This window comes from Bos indicus, chromosome 13, assembly GCF_029378745.1.
Source record: "Bos indicus isolate NIAB-ARS_2022 breed Sahiwal x Tharparkar chromosome 13, NIAB-ARS_B.indTharparkar_mat_pri_1.0, whole genome shotgun sequence".
In the NCBI taxonomy this organism is placed as follows: domain Eukaryota; kingdom Metazoa; phylum Chordata; class Mammalia; order Artiodactyla; family Bovidae; genus Bos; species Bos indicus.
Genome location: NC_091772.1, coordinates 75,096,218 through 75,108,650, shown reverse-complemented (window position 1 = coordinate 75,108,650; position 12,433 = coordinate 75,096,218). Strand labels below are relative to the sequence as shown.

General features: G+C 59.4%; 1 protein-coding gene across 3 annotated transcripts; it reads left to right on the top strand.

Annotated features, from left to right (window-relative positions):
• The first annotated feature begins 1,564 nt into the window (after positions 1-1,564).
• Positions 1,565-11,766, top strand: SLC35C2 (solute carrier family 35 member C2). Of its 3 annotated transcripts, XM_070801802.1 has the most exons (10): positions 1,566-1,713; positions 4,063-4,415; positions 4,732-4,882; positions 5,660-5,723; positions 6,228-6,300; positions 6,839-7,007; positions 7,103-7,186; positions 9,448-9,623; positions 10,757-10,886; positions 11,214-11,766. In XM_070801802.1, the coding sequence occupies exons 2-10, from the start codon at positions 4,296-4,298 to the stop codon at positions 11,342-11,344; spliced, it is 1,098 nt and encodes a 365-aa protein (XP_070657903.1). In that variant the 5' UTR covers positions 1,566-1,713; positions 4,063-4,295; the 3' UTR covers positions 11,345-11,766. The 3 variants fall into 3 exon arrangements, with proteins under 3 accessions (XP_070657904.1, XP_070657903.1, XP_019828068.1); XM_070801803.1 differs by lacking the exon at positions 7,103-7,186 and having other exon boundaries at positions 1,565-1,713; XM_019972509.2 differs by lacking the exon at positions 4,732-4,882.
• The last annotated feature ends 667 nt before the right edge of the window (positions 11,767-12,433 follow it).

The window sequence follows — 12,433 nt, the reverse complement described above, 5'->3', positions numbered from 1 at the left end:
TTGTTCCCTCCCAAGATGGACCACCTGACCTGCTTCTTGAGAAACCTATATGCAGATCAGGAAGCAACAGTTAGAACTGGACATGGAACAACAGACTGGTTCCAAATAGGAAAAGGAGTACGTCAAGGCTGTATATTGTCACCCTGCTTATTTAAAACATGCAGAATACATCATGAGAAACGCTGAGCTGGAAGAAGCACAAGCTGGAATCAAGGTTGCCGGGAGAAATATCAATAACCTCAGATATGCAGATGACACTACCCTTATGGCAGAAACTGAAGAGGAACTAAAAAGCCTCTTAATTAAAGTGAAAGAGGGGAGTGAAAAAGTTGGCTTAAAGCTCAACATTCAGAAAACGAAGATCATGGCATCTGGTGCCATCACTTCATGGGAAATAGATGGGGAAACAGTGGAAACAGTGTCAGACTTTATTTTGGGGGGCTCCAAAATCACTGTAGATGTTGATTGCAGCCATGAAATTAAAAGACACTTACTCCTTGGAAGGGAAGTTATGACCAACCTAGATAGCATATTCAAAAGCAGAGACATTACTTTGCCAACCAAGGTCCGTCTAGTCAAGGCTATGGTTTTTCCAGTGGTCATGTATGGATATGAGAGTTGGACTGTGAAGAAGGCTGAGCACCGAAGAATTGATGCTTTTGAACTGTGGTGTTGGAGAGGACTCTTGAGAGTCCCTTGGACTGCAAGGAGATCCAACCAGTCCATTCTGAAGTAGATCAGCCCTGGGATTTCTTTGGAAGGAGTGATGCTAAAGCTGAAACTCCAGTACTTTGGCCACCTCATGTGAAGAGTTGACTCATTGGAAAAGACTCTGAGGCTGGGAGGGATTGGGGGCAGGAGGAAAAGGGGACGACAGAGGATGAGATGGCTGGATGGCATCACTGACTCGATGGACGTGAGTCTGAGTGAACTCCAGGAGTTGGTGATGGACAGGGAGGCCTGGCATGCTGCAATTCATGGGGTTGCAAAGAGTCGGACACGACTGAGTGACTGAACTGAACTGAACTGAACGGATCTTCTAAGTCCTGAAACCTGATGCCTCCGACATCACTCCCTAGCTAGCTTTTTCCCATAGGAAAAAGCCCAGGAGAGATCCAGGTGTTTCCATGGTTGCCCAGCACTGGGTTGCAGCTGCTGCTAAGTCGCTTCAGTCGTGTCCGACTCTGTGCGACCCCATAGACAGCAGCCCACCAGCCTCCCCCGTCCCTGGGATTCTCCAGGCAAGAACACTGGAGTGGGTTGCCATTTCCTTCTCCAATGCATGAAAGTGAAAAGTCAAAGTGAAGTCGCTCAGTCGTGTCCGACTCTAGCGACCCCATGGACTGCAGCCTACCAGGCTCCTCCGCCCATGGGATTTTCTAGGCAAAAGTACTGGAGTGGGGTGCCATTGCCTTCTCCGCAGGCACCTTGGTTGACCAGGACCTCGGTTGATCACAGGAGACACAACCAAGGGGAATGCTCAGGCCGGTCCCTGGGGAGCCAAGGCGCACAGCACGCGATTTCGCAGACCGCACGGGAGGACCGGCCCCCGATACCGCCCAGCCCCGCCCAACACGACCCCGCCCCCGACACGCTCCGCCCCTAGCCCCGGCCCCACCCCCAGCGGCTTCCGGCAGAAGCGCCCCCTAGCAGCGGCGGTGGGCCTCGCATTTCCGGCAGGAGGATCCGGGCCTGCAGCGCCGGCAGGGCGAGGTGAGTGGGCGCGCGGCGGGCCTTCCGCGCGCTCCCGGGGTTGGAGGGGGACCCGGGCGGGGCTGCAAGCGGGGTCCAGGCTCGGCGCCGCGCGCCGCTGCCGCGGGGCCCATCGGGGTCCTGCTCTTCCCGGGCCTCGGTATCGCGATCGTGGAGGGGCCTGGGCCTCCGCGCTCTTTCCCCGCGCCGGGACCCAGGCGGGCATCGCGCTGACCCGGCCCAGCACTTGGAGAGGCCGCATCCCGCCGTGGGGTGGGAGTCATGGGTGGGTGGTAAACACGTGGACAAACAAGGAAACGTCAGGTAGTGGGAGGTGCCACCAGGATTAGAGGCCCCGCTCCCCACACCCCTACCCCGCCCCAGGCCCCGAGATGTTCAGCCAAGCAAAGATCCGCGGCCGCGAATACAAAGAAGGACACGGACCTGATGTGTTGGACAAATGGCCAGGGGCCAGCGTGGCGGGTGCGGGGTGGGGAGGAGAAGATGAGGTTGCAGAAGCTGGCAGAGGCCGGAGGCTGGGAGGCCTTCCCCTCGGGTCTGCTGAGGAGTTGGGATTAACCCTATGAGGGCCTGGTCTGCTTTCTGTGCTCAGGCCACCTCTGCGGCTGGATGGCTGCCTCCAGGCTGTAGGAGGAATTGGAAGCAGGAACACCAGTGAGGGGCCTCGTTAACTTTCGAAAAGGTGCTCCCTGTGGGCTGGGATCCTCACGGGGACTTCCCGAAGGTGGCGGGCCTGGGCTGGCTCCTTGAAAGAAGGGCAGGATTTGAATAGTGGAGGGAGCGCGTACATGGCAGTGTTGGAGCCGGAACCACTCCAGAAGCCAGAAGATGTAAGAAGACAATTCCCAGCAGGGTGCTGACCGTCCTCATGTGGGAGCCCAGGGCAAACCATGGAGAGGGAGTGCCAAGAGATAGCTCGCCTAGTACCAGCAGCCCCCCCGCCCCCGCCCCACGTTAACAGTTGGCAACATCTGGAGACATTTTTGGTCGTCCCAACTTGCGGGAAAGGGATGCTCCAGGCCTCTTGTGCATAACGACCAGGGATGCAGCTAAACATCCTCCCGTGCACAGACAGGGTTTCTCCCAGCCAAGGATTATCTAGCCCCAAATAGCACTAACGCCACAGTTGGGCAGCCTTGGTACAGAGGAAGGAGCGTGGGCCTGGAGTTCTGTCAGAGGTGGGTTTGGTGCCCACATGCTCCACTCTGGCCACGTGAAGGAGTCTGACGCGGGGAGCACAGGTTTCCAGAATTTCCCGAAGAGAACCACAGCCTCTGATGTCCTTCGGGCCTTGCACCAGTTCCCACAAGGGGGAGGGGACACAGTAAGCCAGGCTCCAGAGTACAGAACTGAGTGCTTTCCTTTTGGAAAGAACTGGGGGTGGGGGAGGTAAGATATGTCAGATCGGAAGGCTTCCAGAAGGAGGTGGCATTTCAGCAGAGAGGAGCGTGGGGAAGGAGAGACACACAGATGGGGCTGCAGGTGGGTCACACTTGACCCGGGTCCACCTGGTCTTCCCCCTCCCCAACCTGCCAGCTCTGGACGCTCATTAGACTTGGCTGGATTGATAAGGCGGCAGGGCTTGGTTTCATTGGTTTTCTTTGGCTGAGACTTGAAGGCAGGCATCGCCTCTTTGGAAGTAGTTGTTAGAGGCTAAGGCATAGGAGGCATTAGTTTTCTGGTTCATTTTCAATGCCTCGAAGACCAGATTGTCCCCTGAAAATTACGTGCCCTCTCTCATCGAACCATATAGGGAACACAGAGTGCCAGGCAGCTATAAGCTGTCGTGAACACCACGCCTCCTGTGTGCCTGAGGCTCACCGCCCAACGATGGGGCACACAGCCGGCTCTCAGGCCTGGCACACGTGTGATGACGGAGGAGTGGGGGAGCAGCCATGTCTCGGGGCCTGTGGGGGCAGCGCTCCCCCAGGAAGAGCCATCCGAGCTGATGATCAGTAGAACCGCAGAGGAGGGAATGCAGGGCATGCAGAGCATTCGGCTCCCTGTGGCAGCAGGGAAAAGCCTGATGTGCCTAGGGAAAAGCAGGCCCTGGGTGAGACGGGCAGGCCTCCTTAGCCAGGGGAGGGTCTTGGTCTTGCTGTAAGAGCCCTGGCAGCTGCTGAAGGGCTGCAGCTGCTCTGACATGATCACATTTGCATTTTTAAAAGGTCACTTTGGTGCGAATTCACGGAGAAGAGCTCGAGGTGACAGGAGAGTGGAGGTGACAGGTTGTGGGGAGTCCCGTGGCCTGGGCAGCCCCTGCTCCCTGCAGGCCAGGGCCGGGGTGGCCGTGTTGGGTCACCCGCTCCCTGCCCCAGCCAACCGGCGTGGCCCTTTTCCTCTTTCTAGTCTCAGCTCTGGGGTCCAGCGAGCCGCGTCCACCGTGATCATGGAGAGGGTCAGCTCGGTCCACCAGCCCCGAAGGTGAGGACGGCACCTGGGGCTCCCTGGACGATTCCAGATCATGGAAGCGGCAGCCGGGAGGCGTGCTTGCTGAAAGTCGCAGGCCCAGCCCGACCGGCCCTTCCTGAGGGGCGTCTTCCCGAGAGGTGGTTGCTGCCCCTGCCGGCCAGCGTCTGCGGATGGGGAGGTGTGCCCCCGACGTGGCCTTCGTGTGGAGGGCGGTGCTGACCCTGGGGCTCGTGCTGCTGTACTACTGCTTCTCCATCGGCATCACCTTCTACAACAAGTGGCTGACCAAGGTACACGGGGGGCTGCGGCGCCCCCTAATATTTAGCAGCCTGGCTTCAGCCAGGGCTTCAGCCAGCCAGCCTGGGAGCCAGTCCACACCAGTGGGGGGACAGGGCCTCGCTGGGGAGTCCCCAGAAATACCGGGATGGAGGGGCATCAGGAAAGGGGGAGACTGGGGAGTGAGCCAGAGCAAACGCGGGGGGTCAGAGGGCCCCTCAAACACTGCAGAGGCCCCTGAACCCGCAGCCAGGCCAGCAGGAGTGGGGGCGCTGGGGGCCAGGGGTAGGCGGTCATGGAGGCGCTCCACTGTGTGCTTGGGCTCCCCAGAGCTTCCACTTCCCCCTCTTCATGACAATGCTGCACTTGGCCGTGATCTTCCTGTTCTCCGCCCTGTCCAGGGCCCTGGCTCAGTGCTCCAGCCACAGGGCCCGCGTGGTGCTGAGCTGGCCGGACTACCTCAGGAGAGTGGCTCCCACCGGTACGTGCCTGCCTGCGGGCCGGAGTGGGGGGCAGCTCAGAGGGAAAGGAAGGCATGAAGCTGAGCCCATCCAGGGTCATTCCTCTCTGTGTCCTCCCTACCCCCACTGCCTCATGGGGGGTGGGCAGGGATGGGGGGGTGGTGGCTTGGCCTACACCCTTGAACACGTGCATCACGGCCTGGAGACGCTGGTCAGAGGGTGCATCACAGCCGGCCCTGAGACGGGGTGCGGGAGCCCAGGGGAGGGACCAGCTGGCGGCCGCGCGGGAGGGCTTCCGGGAGCGGGGACTGTGGGCTGAGACCTGGGGGGGCGCGGGTCCCCTCGGAGGGGAGGCCCCCATGCCCTCGGGAGAGGCTTGGTGCGTGGGCAGGTCTGCCAGGGAACTGAAAGTGTCTCCGGAAGCTGAGGACTCAGCTGTCAGGAGAGGAAACAGAACTGAGAAGGCAGCTGGCTCAGATCCTGGAGGACCAAGTCCTGGGGGTGGGGGACGGTGTGTTTCATCCCGAGGGAGGGAGCCAGTCTGCAGAGTTTCCGGTGGGGGGTCCTCAGGATCAAGTGAACACCCCTCCCTCATGGGGGTGGGGGCGTGGCATTCCTAATATCCAACAAGTGGGAAGCGGTTAGACAGTGGACTGTTGCCCTAATGCTGGAGCAGCCCCCTCCGCTTTAGGGGCGTGGGGCCAGGAGTTAACCCTTCAGTTGCTGGGTGGAAAAGAAAGCTCCAGGAGGGCTCCTACCCGGGCGGGGTGTCCCACGGGTGCCCTGTGTCTCCACAGCACTGGCCACAGCGCTGGATGTGGGCTTGTCCAACTGGAGCTTCCTCTACATCACCGTCTCACTGTGAGTACTGAGCCCTTTGGCCGTCTGTCCAGCAGGCTGGGGCGGGGGGGCTGCACCTTCCTGCCAGGTCCCTGCCAGGCAGCAGGGAAGGGGGCATGGAGGGCAGAGGGAGCAGCTATTGCTTATCTCAGATTCTGCGCTTCAGCGAGCCATGTGTGGCTGCCCCCTCTTTCTCCATTTCTCTCTTCCCTCCTTAATCCTGATCTCCGCTAAAGAGCAGGTAAATCACAGGACTCAGGAAGCTCAGTTTTTTTTTATTTTCTGGTGATAATCAGAGGCCTCTGAGTCAGAGATTCCTTCCGATTAAAGGTCGCGTGTCAACCCAGACGACTCGGCTTCCCTTCTTTGGTCTTTTGTGTCCCGCGGGGCCTGCGGCCCACAGGGAGGTCAGGGGTCTCCCCTGGCCTCCTCCCGCCCCCTGGGGGCACCGAGTGGGCTCCTTTCCTGGCAGTAAGTCCGCGTCGCTGGCTCCAGCAGTGCATCATGGGGACGTTTCCCTTGCAGGTACACGATGACCAAGTCCTCAGCTGTCCTCTTCATCCTCATCTTCTCTCTGATCTTCAAGCTGGAGGAGCTGGTGAGGCCCCAGCTTTCCTCGAGTCCCGCCAGCCCCCACCGATGCTAAGAATAGAAAGCGGGAGCTGCTCAGTGGCTTGTCCCTGCCTGTGACCAAGGAGGCAAGCCCAGCTCAGTGGCACTCCATCCCTGGGGACAGACCCGGGGCGCTGCTGGAGAAGATTTAGGGACTGGTGTGGCAGGAGCGGTGACCACAGGAGATGGGGTTCAAGGACGTGGGACTGGGGCAGTGGGTCCTGGGGGCTCCCTGCTGTGCAGCTGGGGCCCTTCATGTGCTGGGTCCAAGGGGGCGGTGGGGCCATGTGGGGCCATAGGCCCGCTGTAGGCAGCACTCCTGCCCTGTTTCAGGGTCTGGGGTCCATGCCAACCAGGTGTCAGCCCTGGTAACATCGAGTGGAAGGGACCAGCCAGGACCCCAGGGTGGGGCAAGAAGAAGGAGGCCTTGCCCCAGGGGCAGCCAAGATGGTCACTGACCCCCAGTCTCCCAGGCGTGATGAACCCAAGTTGATTGCAGTTGCTCCCCCGCCCTCTGCTTTCAGCGCGCGGCGCTAGTCTTGGTGGTCCTGCTCATCGCCGGGGGCCTCTTCATGTTCACCTACAAGTCGACACAGTTCAACATCGAGGGCTTCGCCTTGGTGCTGGGTGCCTCTTTCATCGGCGGCATTCGCTGGACCCTCACCCAGATGCTCCTGCAGAAGGCGGAACTTGGTGAGCGAGAGCCCGGGGCACTGGGCAGGTGGAGGCAGGCAGGGTGCAGGCGGGCGGGCCAGGTGGGACGGCTCACACGAGTCAACTTTGTGCAGGACTCCAGAATCCCATCGACACCATGTTCCACCTGCAGCCACTCATGTTCCTGGGGCTCTTCCCTCTCTTTGCTGTGTTTGAAGGTATGTGGGGTCATCCACCGAGGGGGGACCTCAGCACAGAGCTCTGATCTCTGCTCGGAGCCCAGCGCTATGGTAGCTGCAGAGGTTCCAGAGATTAGTGATGGTGGTCCCAACCCTGGCAGTGCCTGGTTTGGGGGCTGGACAGACACTTAAACCAAGGGGCTAGAATCTCGCAGGATAAATGCTACTGAGAAATCCCATGTAAAACACACCAGGCGGTAATGATAGTAAATGCACACAGCCCTCAAGGTATACCAGGGCTGTTCTGATTGTTCCAAACATATAGACTCCTTTAATACTCCCCCAAAACCCCACGTGCCAGTACTAGGACTGCCTCATCTTGCAGATAAACTGCGGCAGAGAGAAGTCAAGATAGCCTTGCTCAAGGTCCCATAGGTCATATACAAGCCAGCCCCTGGCTCTGGAGTCCCTCTCTTAACCGCGATGCCCCCTCTTACTTGGAGTAGAGTCATGAATGACTCCAGGTTGGTGGCCAGAAAGGCAAGCTGAGGCTTCCCAAACAGTGCATTTTTGGAGAATGAATGGGATTTTGACCCCCTGATGGGGGCGGGCGCCTCAGAAAGTGGGAACAGGAGGTTCAGACGTGGAGAGGTGTGTGGGATTGGCCTTGGCTGTTTCTCAGTCAGGCAGCGAAGGAGTGAGGAAGGGGCGGGTGGGCAGTTCCTTCCCCCCTTCCCTCCTCCCCTCCCATGGAAGAGTTAGAAGGATGTGTCTAGCCCGGGTCGGGGGGGCCACCATGTTCCCCTCCCTGACGTTTTGGAATTGGTCTTCGTCCCGTCTGTTAATCCTTCCTTCCAGAGTCCCTTCTGTCCTCAGGGTCATTACAGAGAATTCTGTCCCACATCCATTTAAGTTTCAAGCAGTGAAGCGTCTCAAACCTCTCGGAGAAGATTATTCTGCAGCTCCGTTGTCCAGGAAACTTGTGTTCTGCAGCCTCATTTTTTTTTCCCCTGTTTTAAAATCTCTCTCCATCCCCTCCTTATGCCCCTCACCAAGCCCCACACTCTCCCTCCCTTCCTGGACGTTTACACCATTTCCCCATCTCAGCAAACCCTCACCCGAGAGCCCCTGGTAGTCATCACTTAGCAAAGCTGCATGGATTTAGCTTCTTTAATCTTTTCTGGTAAATTAATCCCCGAAGCGCCTTCATTACTTATGTTGCTCTTCCCCGAATTCCCTTCAATTTGCCGACGCCTTTGCAGTGCTGCCGAGCCCAGCACCAGACGAGATGTCCTGCGTCAGAAGGCTGTGTGCCCAGGGGGCTCCGCATTCTGCTTCTCCTCGGTGCTTCCCTCCAAAAGCCTCACAGGGCTCGGCCAGCCTCCCGCTCCCACGAGTGTCCATTTGCTGATCTAGGGCTTACCTTCCCACCAACTTCTACCCCCAGGATCCTTTCCTGTTCTCTCAGATGGGCAGTGCTGGAGAGCCAAGAGTCCTCTGAAAGTCTGGGCACAACTTGGTGTGTGGAGGCCTGTGTGGCTGTCTCTGGAACAAGGGGCCATGGTTTTGTCGTGTCTTTGAACGTGTGTGTGTTTACTTTTTGAGAACTGTTCATCAAACTATACTGTCCAGCCTGGTCCCTTTTGTTTTGTCAGTGGGGAAACGGTGGTCTCGGCTGCACCCCACAGCTCTGTAGTTAGATGAGAAGGTGTGTATGGAGTTTTGTCCCTGGACCCACCTGGAGTGAAGGGCCTCCTCCAGCGGCCCAGGGCACTGACAGTCCTCATGTAGCACCTGGAGTGAAGGGCCTCCTCCAGCAGCCCAGGGCACTGACAGTCCTCATGTAGCAGGTGCCCCATCTTCTTTGGGCCATGGGATCTCACAGCTGCCAAGGCCACAGGAAGTCACAGCCCACCCTGCCGCCTCCTCCCCAAAGACCGGTGGTACACAGGGTGTGAAGGAGCAAGGCGCTTCCACCTGATGCCCCCTGTGTGCCAGTCCCCCGCTCTAGTCCAGAGGCTCAGAAGCCTCCATCAGGCCCTGTTAGGATCCTTGGCTTGTATCGCCCCTGGGCTCCCTGGCAGCCGGCCCTGCTTTCTGGTTTCCCCAAGTCCCCGGCCATCTGCCTGAGATTCTCTGACACCTCCCGTCCCGGGACTCTGGGCCTCAGACAGGTGGCGGTTGCAGGGAGGGTGGGGTGCAGCTGTGGCAAATCACACCACAGCTGTGGTGGGGTGAGGCCGCCCAGGCAGGCACACCCAGGACGTGGCCCCCCCGCTCTCTCCCCCCATTGCTTCCAGGTCTCCATTTGTCCACATCTGAGAAAATCTTCCGTTTCCAGGACACAGGGCTGCTCCTGCGGGTGCTCGGGAGCCTCTTCCTTGGCGGGATTCTCGCCTTTGGTTTGGGCTTCTCTGAGTTCCTCCTGGTCTCCAGGACCTCCAGCCTCACTCTCTCCATTGCTGGCATTTTTAAGGTACAGTCTTGGAGGCGACCCCAGTCCTGTCTTAGAGGGGAGCCCCTCTCCGGCGGGTGTCCCAACTCCTGCTTCCCAGAGCCCTGCGGGGAAGAAACGGAAGTGCCTGTCTCATCTGGCAGTCAGTCCATCATCATCACGGCCCAGAGTGGGGGTGGGGGGGTGGCGGGGGGGGGGGGGGGCAGCCCTGCTTCACAGATGGGGAAACAGACATGAAGAGCTGCCCTTACCCAGGGATATACAGCTAGCAGGTGGCCGAGCTGACTCCACTAGGCCTGGGACGTGTTTACATCTTACCAAGAAAGCCAACTCTAGTCATTAGGCAGTGGCCTGGAGTCAGGATTGAGAAGTCCCCAGTCAGACTCATCAGCATAGGGTCCTGTGCTTGGCAGTGATTGATTGACAGTGTCTGCCAGGAGCACAGTGAGGGGTGGTTCTATCACGAGGGCCCTGCGGCTGCTGATCCTGCCTTTACCGCTGTCTAGGAGCCCCTAGCCGTCTCCTTGCATCACTTCTCCCCTTCTTCCCCCCATCATCACTCACTGCTTCCTGCTCTGGGCTGTGGACAGGCAGATCCTGATCCTGGAGCAGTGTTCCCTGAAACCAGCCGAACAGGGCTCCCTGAGGGTCTCGCCCACCCAGTGATGACACGTGAGCCGTGTTTCTCAAAATGTCATCTGATCAGTCCCCTTTGCAGCCCGTGCTTACGAACAGCCCTGTGACCAGTGTGTCCCGTAGAGCCCAGTGTGACTGCACCCACCCCCACCCACGGCAGCAGAGGCGCTCCGTGCACAGGTGCTTCTGGAAGGGCAGCTGTCCTTCCTGCCTGTGGACGTGGCTGCGGACTTGCTACCCTGTGTCCCCAGCCTGGATTCGGTCTGTCTCTTCCAGTCCGGACAGAATTCTGTGAAAAGCACCTCCCCTCTGTCCACAGTAACACAGAGCAGGGGAGGCCTCACGCTGGTCCCCAAACTCAGAGAGGCCTACCCCTTTGCATTGCAGGGAGTTTGGGCAGGTCTGCCTCTCCCCTGCGGTGTGACGGCTGACGGCGGCCCCAAGCCCCACCTTCCTTTGCAAGGAGCGTCCCCCGCCTTGGCCCTGAGCACGCCCCCTCCCTGCCTCTCTTCCCGCAGGAAGTCTGCACTTTGCTGTTGGCCGCGCATCTTCTGGGTGACCAGATCAGCCTCCTGAACTGGCTGGGCTTTGCCCTCTGCCTCTCAGGAATATCTCTGCACATCGCCCTCAAAGCCCTGCATGCCAGAGGTACCCAGAGCCCCCTTTCGGAAGCCTGTCTCCTGGTGACGCTCTCCCCCTGGATCTCCCCTCTGCCCATCCCTGCCAGGAGGCAGGTGGCTCTCAACCCCCCAGGCCATTTGCAGTCCAGTCTGCTCAGTTCAGCTGCCCCTGCCCTGGCTGTTCCTCTAATTAAGGGAGTTCGCCTGGTGATTCGACCACCTCCACTCCTCCAAGAAGTTGTGGGGGTCATCTCCAGGGAGTGGGCGGGGGCCTGGGTCCCTCGGCACGCTCTCCTGTCAGGCTGGGGCAGGCAGATCCTTGCTGGATGTGTGATGCTGCTGTCTCTGTCCCCAGGTGATGGCGCCCCTAAGCCCCTGAAGGGGCTGGGCTCCAACCCCGACCTGGAGCTGCTGCTCCGGAGCAGCCAGCCAGAGGATGAGGACAACGAGGAGGAGGAATACTTTGTGGCCCAGGGGCAGCAGTGAGCAGCCGGGGGACCAGTCAGCGGCTTGGGGACCCGGGTGGTTCCTCCCGGCCGCCGGGCAGCAGTGGGCCCAGCATCTCCCGGGCCAGGCCTCGGAAGGGCATGCGACCGGTGCTGGGGCCAGGGCAGAGAGCTGGTGTGCTGGGTGGGCGCCAGGCCAGCCTCTGGCCTGGCCGGAGCAGGGGCCCAGCGCACTGGTGTCGCAGCAGGAGCAGGGAGCGGGCTGTTGCAGCCGCTCGCCTGGCTCTGAGAGCCAGGATGGTGATTTTAGAGAGAAGACAGGTTTCCGGGGGGCTGGGCTTGGACTGCAGTGCAGTTAGGGACGGGAGGTGGGGACGCTGGGGCCCCTGTCACCTGGAGACTGTCCTTTCTCCGAAAGCAGACCTATTTATAGCTTGGAAATAAAGGATTTCCGGCCCACTGGCCACCTTGTGCTGCCTGGAGGTGTGGGGGCGGGGGCCCAGCCCCTCCCCTTCCGCCTCCTTCAGTGGACTCGCCTGTGTCTCTTCTCCCGGCCGCCTGTGTCTCTCGTCTCCCGTCGGAGCCCCAGGGCCCTCTCCTGGGGCCCCGCCACACCTGCAGGCGGCAAGAACAGGTACTGAGTTTCATATTCTGGGGACTCCAGTGTTTTCACAGCCTGATTTGAATATTGACTCCCGTCATTCACTGTGTGACCTTAAGCAAATTACCTAACCTCTCTGAACCGCAGTCTTTTCATCTGTGGAATGGGGATAATGGTTATCTCAGAGTTGTTCTGAGGACCAAGTCAATGTTGGTAGCAGATCAAACATTATTTTCGCACATATTCTTAAAGTCCTTTGACAACCATGGAGCCAAGACCCTAAGTGAATAGGCATGCTAAAGTTCACGGCCGGCTCCGTGTGTCTACATGTGTGTCTACGGGACATGTATGGAGGGGTTATGGGCCTCTGGGACCTGGGGCTTCTGCCACCTGCCCACTAGTCTGCAGTCCTCTTCATAAAATGGAGAGAAAGGAGATGAGATGCCCCTCTCTACGTGGCTGCCCTGCCTGGAAGCGGGCAGGCAGGTGGTCCTTCTGGGCCCCAGTGCTCCCAGCACTCACAGCAGG